General features: G+C 40.9%; 1 protein-coding gene across 1 annotated transcript in view; it reads right to left on the bottom strand.

Moving 5' to 3' along the window:
• The window catches only part of CRYBG1 (crystallin beta-gamma domain containing 1), a 210,078-nt gene extending 190,256 nt beyond the window's left edge, over nt 1-19,822 (bottom strand). The window contains exon 1 of the mRNA XM_054489955.2: nt 19,388-19,822. Coding sequence (XP_054345930.1) covers nt 19,388-19,560 — 173 coding nt within the window. The 5' untranslated portion in view covers nt 19,561-19,822. The remainder of the gene's footprint in view (nt 1-19,387) is intronic.
• Between the last annotated feature and the right edge of the window lie 394 nt (nt 19,823-20,216).

Genomic DNA, 20,216 nt, shown 5'->3' with positions numbered 1-20,216 from the left:
AATTCATCTAAATTATTAGAACACAGAAGAAATTCCAAAGGTTGTCACAGAAACAGGTAACATCACCTAATCATACTCTCCTCTCTGTGCTAACCCATCAGAATCATTCAGGTGGCTAGTCCATTAGCCCTCTGACCCACCACCAAGCTCTGATGCCTCAGAGAAGCTGGATTTCACTTACTCTGGGTTCCTGTCCCACATCCAAGCCCTGAATTTTGGGTTCCAGAATCTCTTGGGAATTCAGATAGTAACCTTTTCAAATCACAAGTTCCCAAAGGAAATTACTCTAGAGATATTTGAAATTGCTCAATATTTAAATTTCCTAAATATATTGTGTTCAATGCTACTGAATTTCCACTTAAGAAAAAAACTGAAGCTGCATGTTGGGACCCGAACATGAACAGCTCTGATCAGAAAGGTATCTTGTGGGGTAACAACTTCCGGGGTTTTTCTTTTTTGAAATTGCACAAGTCAGGGCAGTGTCTTTGGTTATCAAACTCTAAACATGGAAATGCCCTAGAGACAGTGTATTTCAAAAGAGCACAAAGTAAGTGAGAGTCAAACTAAGGATTCAATGGCCAGCCATTTGTTACTAACAACAATCCATTATTTTCTACATATGGGATTTATTATATTAAAATTGTAATGTTCACCTTAGTGTGATCTGTAATTAGAATGTAAAAATCATGGCTGAGCATGGTAGACATGCCTGTAATCCCAGCATGTTGGGAGGCCAAGGCAGGAGGATTTTTTTTTGAGGCCAGGAGTTGGAGACTAGGCCTCAAACAATCCTCAAGCTGGGCAACACAGTGAGACCCCCATATTTACAAAAATTGTTTTAAAAGTAGCCAGGCATGGTGGTGCACACCTGTAGTCCCAGCTACTCAGGAGACTAAGGTGGGAGGATTGCTTGAGCCCAGGAATTGGAGGCTTCAGTGAGCTATGATTGTACTACTGCACTCCAGCCTGGATGACAGAGCAAGACCTCATCTCTTAAAGAAAAGAGAAGAAAAGAGGCCAGGCGTGGTGGCTCATGCCTGTAATCCCAGCACTTTGGGAGGCCGAGGCAGGTGGATCACAAGGTCAGGAGATCGAGACCATCCTGGCTAACCCAGTGAAACCCCGTCTCTACTAAAAATACAAAAAATTAGCCAGGTATGGTGGCAGGTGCCTGTAGTCCCAGCTACTTGGGAGGCTGAGGCAGGAGAATGGCATGAACCTGGGAGGCGGAGATTGCTGTGAGCCAAGATCGCGCCACTGCACTCCAGCCTGGGCAACAGAGAGAGACTCTGTCTCGAAAAAAAAAGAAAAGAAAAGAAAAGAAAGGAAAAAAAGGTTATTATTTTACTTTACTAATCAAATAAGTGTTTTCATTTACTCTCTTACTTCAACATCATTTTGTTCTATTTGTATTTATTTATTTATTTTTGAGACAGAGTCTGGCTCTGTCACCCAGGCTGAAATGCAGTGGCGTGATCTCAACTCACTGCAACCTCTGCCTCCCGGGTTCAAGCAATTCGCATGCCTCAGTCTCAGCAAAGTAGCTGGCACTACAGGCGCCTGCCACCAAGCCTGGCTAATTTTTGTATTTTTAGTAGAGATGGGGTTTCACCATTTTTTGGCCAGGTTGGTTTCGATTACCTCAGGTGATCCACCCACCTTGGCCTCCAAAAGTGGTAGGATTATAGGCATGAGCCACCACACCTGGCCAGCATCATTTTATTCCATTAATTTTAAGTTTTAAAAAAAGGGAAGAAGAAGAACAACAGGAGGAGGAGGAAGAAAAGACATTGCAATAAACCAGTAAAGCTACAAAACACATTTTTCTCTTTCTATCTACTGTGGTGAAATACTTGTAGAGCTACAGTGGAAGAGGCATTAGCTAAAATTCTGAAGATACAGTTGCGACTCTCATTAAACAATTTCATTCCTCAATTGTTTAATCTGTGAAATGGAGACAACCAAACCTAACTACCTCTGGAAATTATCTGGGAAGCCCATATGTGCTTCCTCTGAAATACGTAGTGTCTGTAAGAGAGGGCAACCTGGTAGCAGCAGCTAAAGAAGAAATATGGGTATGTGTGTCTAGGCACAGCAATCCCCACAGGCACTTGGGTGGTGCAAAACCGAGGTGAGTGGGGAACAGTGCCGAGGACCAAGCCCTGCGGAGTGGCAGTGATGGGATCTATAGGCCCCACACTTCCACCTTGCCACTTTGCACAGGGAAATGAATGGGAATGCCCCGTACCAGCTTCAGAACAGAATTTTGGAGATGTTTCAGAAATAAGTTGAGAAGCTGGAGAGGAATAGCTAGAGAGAAGATTAGAATGGACATAAGGTAGGGGAAAGTGAGTCCTGCCCTCTCTCTACTCACCTCTGGGAAGACCACAGGAAGAGGGAAAAGAATGCTCAAGGCTTCCAGAAAAGAAGTGGTGAGAGCTGTGTGAGGGATGACCAGGGGGTGACAGGGCTCCCCTAAGCCTGAGGCCTCCCACTCCTCACCATGCTCTCATACATGGCTTCAAGGGAGCCACTCAACAGGCTGGTTAGGGAGCAGGGAGATTGGTATCATCCCCATTTTATGGAAAAATACCCTGAAGAACAAAGAATTTAGGTGATTTGCTTAAAAGTCACCTAATTTGTAACTGAGAAATCTAAAATTAAAACCCAAGTCCTCTCATTTCTATACAAATAAATTTTTGTTTTTGTCTTTTCTGCCATCAATGGTCATTGGTAAATGACGGAAATTTTGTATACTGAATTTTAAGTAAATTATACTTATTTATACCTGTGATAGGATACACTAAGAGTAATTCACATTTCTAAGAGCATGAAATATAATGTGAATATCTGATCAACAAAGACATATTTAAAAATAGGTTAAAAATAGACAAAATTTATTTAAATCTTGGACAGACTGCAAATGAAAAATATATATGTATATATATGTATATATGTGTATATATATGTGTATATATGTATATACGTATATGTATATATGTATATATGTATATATGTATATGTATATATGTACATATGTACATATGTATATATGTATATATGTGTATATATGTATATATGTATATATATGTATATATGTGTATATACGTATATATGTGTATATATGTATATATGTGTATATATATGTGTATATATATATATATATATAAAACCACTAGGACTTATGAGTTACACAGTGAGTCATGGAATAAGCCTTAATATTCTCTCAGTCAGAGATTCTGTCAGTGATAACCTGGTAATCACAGAAAACACTGACATTCTTCCGTTACATTTATTGGATTTGAAAGGCCTGTGAAGTATTAACAGTCCCTAGTAAGTCCGATGACCGCTTTGGCATTTGTTTTTACAAGTCATGACTCAGATCTAGAGCTGAAGCAAAATGGAATGAAGTTAACTTTTTGCTACATGCTTTGTGTCTCCTTTAAGGAAGAAAAGGGTTATTGTTCATAAAGGGAGCATGCCAAAAACATGGTATCCATTCAGCTCACAAAACCCTGAGAGTGCTTTCTACAAGGGAGCAACACAACAATGAAGAAGGACTATCCAAGTGGAGTTAGAGGACTGTATGTATGGATAGGCAAACTGCCCAGAAACCAGGAGGAAAAGCAGAAGGGAAGTAGTCATGAAAGCCCAGGTTGAAAAGGGAAATGAAACAATTGAACTAATACTATCCAAATAAGACAAGAGAACTGGAAACATTTGGCAGGGAAGGTATCCTGCTTGCCTTTTAAGCGCAGGTGTTCAATACAGTGCTTGCAAGAATTGATTGCTCCTTTTTCTCTGTTCCAGAAACAATTTGCTTATATTTCTGTAAGTGTCATTTAATTTAGTCTATGCCATTTTTCAGTAACACCAGCTCAGACCTGAACTAATTTAACTCCCTTACCTAATCCTGAACTGTCTTTTATCCTTCTGCAGTACAAAGCCCTAAACCTAAAATATAAGGAGCGTACCACTTGGATTCAGATGTCAGCCAGGTTCTCAGCAAAGAACCGATGGTACACACAAAGAGATAATTGAGAAATGTTTAAATAACTGACTAGTTACAAGATGTGGACAGGTAAGGGAAAACCACTAAGGAATGGTAAGCAGACCAGGGCTCCCAATAGCAGGAAGCCACTACTACCCCTAAGCATAAAGGCAAGGGGAAGGAGTGAGTACTGGAACTGGCAAGATCTGAGCTATGGAAGAGGTCGACCCATCAGAAGCTGTGGCCTTCTGCAAAGTAACAAAACCATTACCTAACTCCAGCCTGACCTCCCACTCCTGCCCTCTCCTCCAAAGCTTCCCATTGGCAGAACGTAACTGTTACAGAAGCCAGAGGACAAAGAGCTAGGTTCATGTAGCCATTAAATACAGCCTCTGAGCACATAGGAGGGTGGAGAGTGGGTCTGGAAAAACAAAGAGAATATCCACAGACTGAGGTTCAAGATGTGGATAAAGGTTTTACACAGAGGGAAATGACTAAGGAAATTATTTTACATGTTTTAATGAAGTAGGGAGAGGCTTATGATAAAATGTGAAATGAAAAACAAAACAAGATACAAAAGCCATCTAAATTACTCCCTCTATAATTTCATCTTTACTGCTAAGCTATACCAAAATATGTACCAAAAAGGAAGGCAATGTTAACAGTGTTACCCATAAATAGTGAGATCGTGAATTATTATAACTATAGCAGTCCTCCCTTATGCATGGTCACTCAGTCAACCATGGTCCAAAAATGTTAGATACAATAAGATATTTTGACAGACAGAGATAGAAATACCATATTCATGTAATTTTTATTATAGTATATTGTTATAATTGTTCTATCTTATTATTTACTGTTGTTCATCTCTTACTGTGCCTAATTCATAAATTTAGCTTTATCATAGGTACACGTATATAGGAAAAAACATAGTATATAGAGGGTTCAGTGCTATCAGCAATTTCAGAAATTCACAGGGGATCTTGGTATGTACACCCCCAGTGGTGAACGGGAACTACTCAATATGGTGAAGCCTCCAAAACAGCTAAGCCAAGTGTATCAAAAAATAGATGTATCAAAAAATAAAACTGGAGTCTCAAACCATAAAAGAACAGTTACTTGAGATGTTCACCCATCTGACCATTTCCACAGAACTGGACAGGACATTTAACAAGTGATGCTAACCAATTGAGCCTCTTTAAGGAAGATAAAGTGGTACTTTTGGGCCTGGAATCCAACTCACGAGATGAACACAAGAATAAATGGGGCATATTTCTCATCACCTTCCACAGTTCACATCATACTTTTTCTCCCACCTCCACCCTAACCCCCGCCAATGCTCTCTTTTATTTATTTATTTATTTACTTACTTACTTACTTAAAGACAGGGCCTCACTCTGTCTCCCAGGCTGGAGGGCAGTGGCTTAATCACAGCTCACTGCAGCTTTGAACCCTGGGCTCAAGCAATCCTCCTGTCTCAGCCTTTTGAGTAGTTGGGACTACAGGCACATGCCACCACGCCTGGCTAATTTCAAAATTTTTTTTATGGAGACAGGGTCTCACTATGATGTCCAGGCTGGTCTCAAATTTTGCCTCAAGTGATCCTCCCGCCTCAGCTTCCCCAAGGTGTTGCGATTATAGGCATGAGCCACCATGCAGGGCCATAATGCTCTTTAAACAAGGTATATACAGAGGTCTGCATCATTACCTTTAGAAACTTTAATCATCAAAAAGGTTATGCCTCCCCCACCTCAATATGTCATTCAAAATAAAAACAATTCTAAACCCTACAACAAAATTTAATATCTGAAAATAACACAGAACTTTCAGACATATTTTGGCTTTTCCCTTTCTCTCATTCCTGCTTTGCTGATGTTGTAAGTACATGTTTAATTTACTAAGTAGGTAATCTAGCACTGAGTACATATATCAGTAAAGAACTTAGTGCTAGAATGTATGTAGTGTATATATGTATGAATGTGTCTGTCTATATATACAAACATATATCAATATGTATATCTTCAGATTATAGATATAAATAGAACCATCCATTTAGAGAATTTATATACACTAACATCATCAAGTGTTCTCTGGAATTCCTTTAGCAGTAACGATTACACTCAAGAATTATAAATTCTTCATCCTCTGTGGGGATTAAGTTCTTTCATCTCTCAGCCTCTGTCTTGAGCGTATTTGTTTGTTTTTAGCGAGACGTCTTGCTCTGTTGCCCAGGCTGGAGTGCAGTGGCATGATCATAGCTCACTGCAGCCTTGAACTTTTGGCCTCAAGCAACCCTCCCATCTCAGCCTCCCAAGTAGCTGGGACTACAGGTGCATGCCACCCTGCCCAGTTATTTTTTATTTTTTTATTTTGTAGAGACATAGTCTTCCTATGTTGGTCAGACTGGTCTCGAACTCCTGGCTTCAAGCAATCCTCCCACCTTAGCCTCCTATTGTGCTGGGATTACAGGCGTGAGCCACCATGCCAGGCTGTCTTATGCATATTTGAATATTTTCTCTTTTTTATTATAGCGGTAAGTGTAGCAAGTTTTTATCATTTTAATGGTGAATATTACAGCTTCTCTAGAAGATAGGGGAGTGAGACTCAATTTGCCAACCACAGAACTTGAACTGGTTTGCCAGCCCACACTCCAGGGCCTCACATACAGCAGGTGTCTATAAATGTTTGTTTAATAAATGAATTATACTAGTGCAGTTTCACTATCACAGTTACTTACCTTTCTGAGTGTGACAAACACAGTCACTGAAAACCATACATCAAGACCACTTTGGAGAGAAGTAGTAACATCTGCTCAGTTACAGTCACACATAAAAGAAGCAAACTAACCTTCTGCTTCAATTACTATTATCACTGGGTAATGGTTTTTAAAATTAGAGAAAGTCTATAATAAAAGAGCGTGGTTTAAGACAAAGTAGCAAATTTCCAGTTGTACTTTGGAAAATGAACAGTATTAATGACTATAATCATTTAGGCTTTAAGCCAACAACATGTAATCTAAATACCAGAGCATATAAATTTCCAGTCTGGTAAAATGGAAACAGAAAGTTACTCTTTTCTGTGACCTACTGACATAGAAGTTAGCTCTGTGTATATAATAATACTCATAGAAACTAACGAACATTCTTAAACATAATTTTAAAACTCACATACATAAAAATCAAAATAAAACTCAGTTTTGAGAGAAATGGGCACTAAAGACAAAGATTATTTACAAGGTTTTCATAATCCTTTTGCATCAAACTTTCTAGATCTACATCTTTCACGCCAACAGTATCGCCTACAAATTTGAAGTTTGGGTCACCAGCATTTTCTTTCCTCTTTTGGGGCTGTGACCTTTATGCAGAGGGAAAAATCCTCAACATTTGTCAGCTTAGATTCCTTTACATACTCAGTGAATCATCCCAGTAGCAGGTACTAAGACTTTGTGGCTAGATTGGAAATCAGGTGCAACAGGTTTAGTTAACACTTGAGGAACTGAGTCACAGATTCTTCTTAGAATCATTTCAAGTCAGGGGTTCCCAGGAAAACAAGAATGCCCCATTAACTTTATAAGGCATATGAATTCTTTGTTCCTGGATACCCTTCTGTACAATGGGACCAAGTAGGGTGCATGTAATCAAAAAGAGGAAACGCTTCCCTGCTCAGGGAGATAGCTCTGAGAGTAAATTGGTACCTACATTTCTACGGGAAGCTTTATTCATTAGCTAGTTACCTCCCCTGTACACACACACACACCCTCTACCAACTACTCATTCAATTAGCTTTAGTTTTTTCACGGTGTGGTGAAAATATTTTGAGGTTTAGAGCCAGAAAGAAGTATTTCAAATACTGCTCTGTCATTTATTAGCTAAAATACTTCTTTCAGGTTCTGTCTTCTCAGTTATAAATATGAAGGTAGAAATACTTATTTGGCACAGCTACTATGAAGATTGAATGAGATACACTGATATGAAAGCAACTGTCACATAATAAGGAATTGTTCATGTCCCTTGTCTTATATACAATTGACAAAAGTTCCTTATGTTTATTTAGTTTACAGGAGAGATTGAGAATTATCTGGCCAAAAAGAATCCTTTCCCTTAATTCCCGCATGCCACACCCATCTTTCTCAGTGAACATGCTCGAACCCAACTGTTGTTATTAGGTTGGTGCAAAAGTAATTGCAGTTTTTGCCATTAAAAGTAATGACAAAAGGCCGGGCGCGGTGGCTCATGCCTGTAATCCCAGCATTTTGGGAGACCAAGGTCGGCAGATCACCTGAGGTCAGGAGTTTGAGAGCAGCCTGGTCAACATGGCCAAATCCGGTCTCTACTAAAAATACAAAAATTAGCCGGGTGTGATGGCACGTGCCTGTAGTCCCACCTACTCAGGAGGCTGAGGTGGGAGGATCACCTGAGCCCAGGGAGTCAAGGCTACAGTGAGTTGAGATTGTGCCACTGCACTCCAGCCTGAGCAGCTGGAGACCCTATCTAAAAAAAAAAAGTAATGACAAAAACAAAGTAATGACAAAAACCTCAATTACTTTTGCACCAACTTATACTTTTGTTCTTTGTTGATCAGTTATGGAGTGGCATTAAGATATAAAATGGTGCTCCTCTTTGTTTAACTTCTGCTGGCTTTGTAAATTAGTGGAATTGTAGCCAATGTATGCTTATACACAGAAAGGCAACCAGAAATCCTGCAGTGAGAAAGCAGATGCATAAATTCCTGAGGAGCGTCTCTGTAGGAAGAAACTACATGATGATGGAGACATCGCCTCTCTACATAGTCAACAGTTATCAGCTATTGTGACTGGTTGTTTCCTTATGGGCATACAAAAAAGCTTTTAATAAAAGTGAAACAACAGGAAAGGATACAATTAAGTGCCAGCAATGCACCTAGCTACTAAGACTTCTAGGCCAAAGTACTTGAAACCTTTTACAGGGCAAGATTATGACAATCACAAAATGCAAATTAGTAAAGTTCAAAACTTCTGAGCAAATGCAGACATTCAGTCCTACTTTGCTTTTATCTTGAAAGAAATCCAAAATCTAGTTTTAGACAAGCTTGTTTAAACATGTATACTGATACACAGGAATACAAGTGCTCTTGTTTCAAACCCTAAGTATGTTCCAATGAAGGACTCCTGATTGATAATTGAGTCCACTCCAGACAAAATTGTTTTGGATAGCCAATACAAAAGAGAATAGTTCTGTAATCCCACCCTTGCAGTAACTACATTTTCTTGTTTTGCTGATAATAACAACCACTTAGTTCATGGGAGCTAAATGGTGGGGAAGGAAGCCAACAGTGGGGAAAGAAGCAAGGCAATAGAGCCAAGAGTGGCTGGCAAGGCCTGGGTGAGCCTCCTCTGCCCAGGCTTGAAAAGGGCCAGTTCTTAGGTTTGTAATAACATGCATCATAAAGGAGACATTGAATTTCAGTGTGAATGTCAACAGTTGCTTCAACTATCATACCTTTTCCTAATAGCAGATGCAAAAAGTCAAGCTGTGCTTTCATGAAATATTTATGAATCCATCAGCATTATGAAAACATTTAAGTGACAAATTATGAATACATTATATTATGTGTCACAGCACCAGCATTACTTCAAGCCTTGTAAAGGGAGTTCTTGCATAGGTACGATATCATACTGATAGGCTCTATCACTTTAAGTGACATTTTGTTGTTATAAAATATGGCTTGTGCAAGCTTTTTTAAAAATCATGAATTGAGTTATTTTTATTTTTGCTAGCTTTTTTTAGGTAGTAGGTAAGGTACTAATTATAATAGAAAGCCAGAAATTATCCAGGATGTCAATAACCAGACTATAGGTGCCGGCTGAATAACTAGTAACTGAATCTAGGGATCAGACAGTCTCATCATTGTTAGTTTATGAAACTAGGGGAAGATTTTCAGGGGAATAGTCATCAGGAAGTCAGATGAGTCAGTTGGGCTCCTGTCAAAGGTGGGTACAGGCCAGGAGTGGAGGTATAGTATGCAATGCAAGAGAACCCAAAAGAACAGTTAAGAAAAAATCAGAAAATCTGAGTTTTAGTCCTGCTTCCTCCACCTGCATTACCTTCCATGAACTTCAGTTTCTTTATCCTCAGAATGAGGGTATGGGCTTATTTCACAGAACCCTTATAAGCCCCAAATAGGATAAAGTATCAGCAACGGTTTACAATCCTTGAAGTGTAAGGTCAATGTAAGGTGGAACCTGTATTCATTGCCAGGGAATCCTCAAGAATAAGTCAGGAGGTAAAACCAATGGATTCAAGCAGCAGGGCTTCTAGAGGCCTAAAGTTAGAGCAGCCAGGAGCAGCTTTCTGCAGCAACTGGTAAAGCAACTACTTGAGAAATTCTGCCATCCCTCTTTAGCATGGGCAGCAACTAGAGGGCCCCCCATCTACCACTTACCTCTGACCTTGCATTCTCCTGCCTGTGCCAGGGCAGAAGAAGGGGTATGAAGTAGGCCCACCTCTTGGTAATGCTTTTTTCTGACACAGCTTGGGCAGAAGCCCCAAACTCAGAATCTACACACGATACTTTCATTTATAATATATACTTTTGAATTTCTGTTTTAAAATCTTTTTTGTCTAAGATTTTAATGAACTGATATTTCTATTAATTAACATATTTTTCTTTCCACTACTTAACATAGAAATTGTCTAGTACCAAAACTTAATTTATCATATATATTTTAATTTCTACTTGTGAGATCTAGAGGCTAAATGAACTCATATAAGAATATAAAGAAAGCAGTATTAACCACAGTGATTAACTTGCAGTGATTAACCACAAGGACGCAAGATCACCGGTTGGGGAATCCCAGCCTCACTCTTAATGAGCTCTGTGACTTTGACCAAATAATCATACCCCTCTGTGCCTGGTTTTTCCTCAATATGGGACTAATAATAGTGCCTACCTCTGAGGAAAGTTATGAATTAACTGTAGTGGGTTAATATTTGTAAAGCACTTAGAACAGTATCTAATACATAGTGCATATTGAATAAACTGCATCTCTCAATCAAATATTGATGGAAAACAATGTTTTAACAGACTTGGTCTGAAGTTATTATAAAGCACATGCTTCCTCTATTTTCTTATCTTGTATGCAGCACATATTATTTTGACCCTTGATCCTAATCATAAGATTAAAAAATGAATCCAAAGACTATCATGAGCTTATGCTACTACTTATAAACAAATTTGAAAAAAATTAAGAGGTGTACTGTTCATGGTGACTTTATGTAACTGTTGGCCAAATCTCTTATTTGAGCTGTCAATATTACCTTTGGAATAACCCTAAATTCTAATGACTGAGACTCAGTTAGGGTTGTTAGCTTGAAATGGCACAAACAATAAACACAACCAGCAGCCAACTTTCTTCCCCACAGTATCTTTTGCCAAGCTTAACACCAACCTACTTTTACTCATTTAATTGCCATTTATGAGAAGGTAACAAACAAAAGGTACTTGTTAATTGTGTTTCTTTTTGTGTGTGTTAGCTACGGATGCAACCTTTACTTTTCTATAACATGGCAGTGAGAGAGGTCGGGGACACTGCAAATGGATTCTGATTCTCTGCCCCATTTGTATGTCCTTGGGCCTCCTGGTACTTTGTCAAAATGTATGCTTTCATGAGATATTTATGAATCCATCAGTATTCTGAACACATTTAAATGACAAATCATGAATAAAATATATTATGTGTCACATTACTAGCATTACTTCAAGCTCTGTAAAGGGAGTTCTTGCATAGGTAACAATATATTGATAGGCTCCATCATTTTAAGTGACATTTTGTTGTTAAAAATATGGTTCCTTCAAGCTTTAAATTTTTTTTGAAAACATGAATTAAGTTATGGTTATTTATTTTTTTAAAGTAGTTGGTGAGGTACTAATTATGGCAGAAACTCTTAAACTATTCAGTAACCACACTATAGTATATACTGTATACTGGCTGAATAATTAGCAACTCAATCTAGGTCTCTGTTATGAGGGGTCATTGCTTCTCTTCCACTGAACAGAACAATCCAGAAGATGCACACTGCTGTAAAGGCAGCACTAAGCAAGGGCTAACTCTCTAGAGGGAAGACTTCTCATATATTTGAATCTGTTCAGGTATGTTGATGAGGCATTTGGGTTAGCCCAATGCAGCTATGTTTTAAGAGAACTGTAAATGAGCTAATGAGACTCATAAGCAATTTGCTGGTCGTTCTTGCCAAGCTCCTCACAAGCACTCACATACATGACTAGACATGTATGACTGTCTAGTCATACATCCTGTATCTCGAAAACTCACTTTGGGACAAGTTTTTCAAGGTAGACAGAAGAACACACCATTCAAGCTTCAAATGATCTTCTCATGTTGACCAGACACAGATTTTCATACATAAATCACTTTTCTTCTGCATGGACATTCCTGAAACATAACTGACCCCTTAGCTGAACTCAAACTTTAAGACAGATGTGTGTGTGTGTGTGTGTGTGTCTGTGTGTGTGTCTTTTTTAAGAGATGGGATCTCCCTATGTTGACCAGGTTGCTCTCAAACTCCTGGCCTCAAGTAAGTGATCCACCTGCCTCCACCTCCCAAAGTGCTGGGATTACAGGTGTGAGCCACCATGCCTGGCTCAGATATGTATTTTTAATGTTCATAGTAAGATATGTATTTTGAATGACTATTAGGAATTAGAAACTATTTCAATATCTAATATGTTTACTACCTTGTTTTAATTGTGGACAAATACTACAGCAGCAACTCACTATCCCAGCTTACAAAAAAGATGTACTCATTTATTATTACGATTATTTTAGAGACAAGGTCTCACTCTGTCACCCAGGCTAGAGTGCAGTAGCATGATCACAACTTACTGCAGCCTCCAACTCCTGGGCTCAAACGATCCTCCCACTTCAGCCTCCCCAGTAGCTGAGACCACAGGTATGTGCCATCACACCTGGCTAATTTTTTTTTTTTTTTTTTTTTTTGGATAAGCAGGGTCTGAGTTTGTTGCCTAGGCTGTCTTGAACTCCTAGGCTCAAGTAATCCTCCTGTCTCAGCATCCCAAAGTGCTGGGATTACAGGCAGGAGCCACCATGCTGACGTACAAATAAGATTTATAATCAAAAGCCATACATTCTGGCAAAACTATTAATGAGAAAGGGAGTAGATATGTATTTGAATTTTTTTTTTTTTTAGACGGAGTCTGGCTCTGTTGCCAGGCTGGAGTACAGTGGCGCAATCTTGGCTCACTGCAACCTCCGACTCCCTGGTTCAAGTGACTCTCCTGCCTCAACCTCCCAAGTAGCTGGGATTACAGGCGTGTGCCACCACGCCCAGCTAATTTTTGTATTTTTAGTAGAGACGGGGTTTCACCATGTTGGCCAGGATGGTCTCGATCTCCTGACCTTGTGATCCACCCACTTTGGCCTCCCAAAGTGCTGGGATTACAGGTGTGAGCCACCGTACCTGGCCCGATATTTTTTTAAAAAAGAGCTAAAGAAGAAAAAAAGAAGTGAACTCAAGTTTCAAAGGTCTTACTAAAGGTCCCCAAAAGGGTTTATGTCACTGCCACTTGATTATGGAGAGTAGATTATGATGGAAAGTGTGGAAATAGAGGGTGGATCAAGTAATTCAATGACAGAGGTAAGTGGCAAATGATTATCCTATGCTAAACTCAGACTCCAAAATCCCTTTGGGAAAAACTCCTGTAATGTCAAGTATAAAGTTTAGCCTTGGCTTCCTCAGTGAGATATATTAAGACTTTTAAGGCACTGAGAGTGCATGAAGGGTCTCCCTTTTAGAGACCAACGTGAACATCCAAATACTCAAAGGTACTTCAAAGCTTAACAGACCCGGTTACGATTTCTGGGCTTCTCAAGTTTTTACTCCACTCACAAAGTAACAATGTATGTATTAATACTACTACCATTACCATAAAGACAACAATAATTACAACTATCACTGCCACTATTGCCCCTGCTACTGACCACCACCTTTCCTCTATCCAGCACTTGCTTTGAGCCAAGCCCTGTGCTGGGTGCTTTACATAGATAACATCCAATCCTCCTACAGCTCCATAAGAGAAGTGTAATTGCCTCCATTTCACAGGTGAAGAAACTGAGACTTAAAGAGTTTAAAAATCTATCCCAACGGCAGAGGCAGATTTGAAACTAAGTCTGCCCGACACCAAAGTCTACTATCCTTTGACTGTGGCATGCTTTCAGAGGTACTATTTACTGAGTTTCTGTTATCTGCCAGGCACTAGGCTAGTCATTTTTTTAAAAAATATATTTATAACTCTCAAAAACAATGTTAAGAGGTAGGTCACAGATCATACAACAGAAGTTATCAGGGTAAACTAACTTCCCAAGAAGCTCACAGCTAGTGGCAGACTTACTTTAGATTCCTCGTTTATCACTGGTGAAATAAAATAAACCTAAAAATTAAAACTCTTTCCTTTAGTGTAAGGAAAATAAGAGGGAAAACTCAGTACTAACCAGTTTAAATCTAACATTACATAAAACAAAAATAGACTTACCTGGCTATGTTCTTTATGCTAGAAAATAATTAAACCTGTTTAGAGTTCTAAGCACCAAACCAGCCACAAAAGACTGGAAACTAGAATCAATTTTAAGTTATGAAGACTAACATTCTACAGTTCCAGAATGCTTTCAAATAACATTTTAAATGATTGTTCTTTTTCTGAAGAAAAAAGAAAAACCCTCCAAACAACAATAGTTTATCCTTACAACATTCTAGTGATATAAACAGGGAGTTAGTTGTTTTCTCTTTAGAGAAGGGAAAGGTCCACTGAGTACAGAAAAACTAAGAGATTGTCTATAGTTCTGAAACTTGAGCCTGCTGGCCTTCACTCAGAGGTAGATCTCTGCCTGCCCAGTGAGGATGCTCTGCCCTTGACACGGCTACACTTTTCCTCCAACTGAAACAAGGCAAGCTGATTTTCACAGGATTATGAGGCCCATCCACTGCTTAAATTTAGCTCTCCTGCAGGGAGCATTAATGCTCGCTTCGAGATGTGGGGTTCAATTCAGCTCAACGGTGATAATTTTTAATTCACTGCTTTTTTTTAAAAAAAAAAAAGGTTCTTAAACAAAGAACTCAATGGAAATAATTCACTGCTTTTGACCTTTAGCTAAGGACCCACTTCTAATCAAAATAACAAAAAGTATGGCCACATGTAGTGGCTCACACCTGTAATCCTAGCACTTGGGAGGCCAAGGTGGGAGGACTGCTTGAGCCTAGGAGTTTGAGGCCAGCCTGGGCAACATAGTGAGACCCTGTCTCTATTTATGGTTTTTTTTTGGTTTTGTTTTGTTTTTTTGAGACAGAGTCTCGCTCTGTCACCCAGTCTGAAATGCAATGGCGCGATCTTGGCTCACTGCAAACTCTGCCTCCCAGGTTCAAGTGATTTTCCTGCCTCAGCCTCCCAAGTAGCTGTGATTACAGGTGTCCGCCACCGCACCTGGCTAATTTTTTGTATTTTTAGTAGAGACAGGTTTCACCATGTTGGCCAGGCTGGTCTCGAACTCCTGACCTCAGATGATCCACCCGCCTCCACCTCCTAAAGTGCTGGGATTACAGGTGTGGGCCACCACACCCGGCCTCTTTAAGTTTTAATTTTTTAAATATTTTTAATATTTAAAAAAACCAAAATAACACAAAGTGGCTTGAATAGATTAAAAAAAAGAAAGTACCACTTTCATTATATAGCAGAAAAACACACAAAATTCCTACTCAAAAGGAGGCATAAGCAAGATACTTACTAGTATCTAGTATCTAGAAAAAGAGAAACAACTCCCATTGGTTGAGCACATACTATGTGCCAACCACTGTTCTGAGCACTTGAAATGCATTAACTTGTTTATTTTTATAACAACTCTTATGATTCCCATTTTGTGAATGAGAAAATTGTGGCACAAAAATGTTAATAACTTTCCTAGGATGATAGGATTCGGTGTCATGGTAAGTATTAACAGAAGAACAAGAATTTAAATCCAAGTAGAGAATCCACATTCTGAACACATTATTCACAAGACAGAGTATAATTTAAAATGTGGTAAATGACAGTGCCACTAGTGGCTGCTAAGTGGCCTGACCACAGCTCGCCATGCTCATTCCTCCATACCACTAGACCCTCTAATGGCAAAAGAATTATGGACTAGACAGGGGATGGGGCTGACTCAGGAGGGCAGCAACTCTGTCTTTGTGAAAAATAACATCATATGACCATGTTTACCAAAACCAAGCTGAAAAAAAAACTTTAAGAGTAAATTTTGGAAAGAGAAGTAGCCATGTTCAAATTATTTTACATAAAGAAATAATTGATTAGAATGTCTATACCAAAAGCCACAAATATTTGCAGAATACAAAAATCTGACTTTAATAAATTTTAAATCATCTTTGGACTGGCAAGCTTTTCTTTTTTTTTCTTTCTTTCTTTCTTTTTTTTTTTTTTTGAGATGGAGTTTCACTCTTGTTACCCAAGCTGGAGTGCAATGGCGTGATCTCGGCTCACCACAAACTTCATCTCCTGGGTTCAAGGGATTCTCATGCCTCAGCCTCCTGAGTAGCTGGGATTACAGGCATGAGCCACCACGCTCAGCTAATTTTTTTGTATTTTTAGTAAAGATGAAGTTTCACTATGTTGGCCAAGCTGGTCTCAAACTCCTGACCTCAGGTGATCCGCCTGCCTTGGCCTCCCAAAGTACTGGGATTAGAGGCGTGAGTCACCGCACCTGGCTGGACTGGTAAACTTTTCTAGGAAAAGAAGATCTTCCTAGAGTTGGTTTTTCCCCTATCCAAACCTATTTTTTCCATTTCTTCCATTAGACCTTCACTTTGATGATGATGATGATGACGACGAGGATGCTTTTGCATTTACTGAGTTTCTACTTTGTGCTCAGAAACGTGTTAAGGTTTTTGCACTTAATAACATAAACTTTCATTTAATATTCATCACAGCCCTACAGAGTCAGCATCCTATTGTCTCCATATTACAGATGAGGAAATTGAGATTTTAAGAGGTGAAATAACTTGCCCAAGGTCACAAAGCTAGTAGATAAATTCACTTTTTTCTGACCTAAACACCCATAATATTAATCAAACAAGCAAATATGGGTGGCGACCTGACTGTCCCCTCCTTATTTAGAGACAAAAACCACAGTGAGTGCTGCACATTCCAGCCAAATTCCATCACTTCCAAGTCCTGGACAGAAATGAACGGATATAGTCAGGAGGCTCGAGAGAGCCACACTGGGCAAAGACTGACTAGAAATCTAAGGGTGCTTTTGCCACTGTCTAAACCAGAAAGAAGTACACTCTCTTAGAAGTAAATGAAATATTTATAAAGATGATCTAACTAGAAAAACATCCCGAAGACAGACTAGTATGTTTAGTTTTTCAGAACATTTATTAATACAAAGTTCATCAGGGTTCTGAAGGAAAAAATGAAGTGTTTCAAGACTGCACTAAAATACAAAAAACTCAAGGAGAGAAGCAAATCTCCTATTTTAAATTTTAGACCAAAATGTATTTACATTTGAAAAAATTACCTATAGTTGTGTATTATTATGTTTTGACAGACAGTAAATGATGAGACTAGATCTTAAAAGGAAAACTACGATGGAAATGTTTAAAATATTTAGAGGTAATGGAAAAGAACTTCAAAGTTGGGTATATTAAGTAGTGTATTTTGTTAGAAAGTATACTCTATAAATAGGCACAGTAAATGTTTGAATAGGTAATATATTTCTACTACAACTGATTACCAATGTGGATGATAAAATACGAGAGAAAAATAAAATGACTTCTTTCTTAGCTTTCCTACCCTTACCCCCTCACAGCTAGACCTCCCCGCTCCAACCACTTGCGCTTCTCAGGAAGTGCCACACTCTTCTAAGTGCTGGTGATGTGCACAGTGCAGCCCCTGCCTGGAACTCGCTGCTTCTCCCTGCTTCTGCCTAAGCCACTTCGCCTATCCTCCTCCAGGAAGCCTCCCTGATCCCCTCCTCTGTGCTGGCATCTATCATTGCACTTTTTGGTATCCACAAGAGACTAAGAATTCTTTGATGACAGAATTATTACTGTCTCTCGTTGTTTTTTATATCGCAGTACATGGCACTTAGCTAAGGTACTCAATACAATAAGTGAATGAAAATAGATTGTAAAATTGACTTTTTTTAGAAATAAAAGGAGAGGCCGGGCGCGGTGGCTCATGCCTGTAATCCCAGCACTTCGGGAGGCCGAGGCGGGCGGATCACGAGGTCAGGAGATCGAGACCATCCTGGCTAACACGGTGAAACCCCGTTTCTACTAAAAATACAAAAAATTAGCCGGGCGTCGTGGCAGGCACCTGTAGTTCCAGCTACTCAGGAGGCTGAGGCAGGATAATTGCGTGAAGCCGGGAGGTGGAGCTGGCAGTGAGCCGGGATTGGGCCAGTGCACTCTCCAGCCTGGGCGACAGAGCAAGACTCCGTCTCAAAAAAAAAAGAAAGAAAGAAAAGGAAAACTATGTCTAAAATGAAAATCTTGCACAATTTTATTCTGGCCCTCATTATTCATAGGGTGTATTTTAAAAAAACAATTGACATTGTCAATTGTCCATCACTATAAATATTTCACACCTCTGAGCCATGTAAATACGCTGTTACTTTAAATTGATTATTATTCAACGAATGCATAAACTCTGATGGTATAGTGGAATAATTATACATATAGAATAAAACCACTTCAAAACCATGATAAAAATTAAAAAGCACAATGGTAACTACAGTTTGGATAACTAGGTGCTCTCTAGCTCTGCCACTGGCTCCAATGGGGAGAAGCCATTTATCCTTTGGTCTCAGTTCCTCCACCCATGAAATGGGGGTAACCATTCCTGCCACTTCCTCCTCCCTTCGTATGTTGCGAGGAGAATGGGGGTATAACATCTGTAAGAGCACAGATCTTACAGATATTCGCAATAAAGAGCTTTACAATAAAGACACTAGCTCAAAAGCAGTGCCTAACCCCAAAGCAGAGTTCCCACCATCACTTAGGACGGTAACAACCCTACTCCCCGCTTCTCTGGTTAGCAGGCTGATGCGGGAGGCTCCTGCCTGAAAACTTTGCAGTTATACTAAAGGCCACATGGGTGGGCACAAGTTCCTTTCGCCGGCGCTTGGTCTGAGCCAAAAGCCGCGAGGAACCTGGTCACCCGTAGCGGCTACGATCGCTCCCCTCCGGACCCGGGTACCCTCCTGCGGAGTGAAACAGACTCCGGGGCTTTCCCCTTCTCCAAGTGGGGTCAGGAGTCCAAGGGCCAGCGCAGCGGGAGAAGGAGGAGGAGGAGGAGGAGGTGGGACTGGAGGGCTCGGGCGGAGGAGCTCACCTGGCCTCGCCGGCGGGCGCTGGGAGCGGGTGCGGAACGAACACCCCACAGTCAGGCGGCGCCGGCTGTTGCTTCTTTTTGGAGCGCCAGAGGTGGAAGGTGGTGTGCTTCTTAGGGGGCCTGCACGGGCTGGGCTCCCCGGGGTCGCCCTGGGCTGGTGGGGACAGCGGCATCGTCTTGTCCTCCTCCCGCTCCGACTGCCGGGACGCAGTCCTCTCTGCCGCCCGGGCCCTGTGGAAGAACACACCTGGGCGCCAGCTCGCCCGCCTTTCTCAGCGCGTCTTGGGACCCCGCCCCCTCGTCGCGGATGCCGGGGACAGCAGCGGGTTGCAGAACCAGCACCCAGCGCAGCGCGAGCGGTACTGCAGCCCGAGCTGTTGGGGCGGAGGCGGGGACCCAGCCGCGGGAGAGCGCCCCCGCGCGGCGCGGGCGGCAACGGGCGCTAGCCCAGGTGAGGCGCGCGCGCCGGGAGCCCCAGGTGAGGCGACACGCCCCGGCTCCCCACCCCGGGGGCAAGCGGCGGCCGTGGGACAGCGACACCTACTGGATGCTCTGGGCACCGTGTCTCCCGACACTGCATCCCAGGCTCTAAGCTGGGACCCAGAGCCAGTTCGGGCTTCCACAGCGCCTGGGGTGCAGCGGCCATTGTCGCCTGAGGAGTTGTTGGCCGCTCTTGGCCTGTGACAGGCTGGCAGGGTGAGTGGCTGCTTAGCCACGAGCCCCGCCTGGGGAAGGATGGGAGAGGCACATCCCGGGGCTGGGCCGCCCAGCAATTAGGACTCTTCCACTCTGATCTTTGGGTGGCTTGGGCAATGTCACGTGCTGGTGG

The sequence above is a fragment of the Pongo pygmaeus genome, chromosome 5, assembly GCF_028885625.2.
Source record: "Pongo pygmaeus isolate AG05252 chromosome 5, NHGRI_mPonPyg2-v2.0_pri, whole genome shotgun sequence".
Lineage (NCBI taxonomy): Eukaryota > Metazoa > Chordata > Mammalia > Primates > Hominidae > Pongo > Pongo pygmaeus.
Note: the sequence above shows the minus strand (reverse complement) of the source record. Positions and strands in the feature narration are given on the sequence as shown.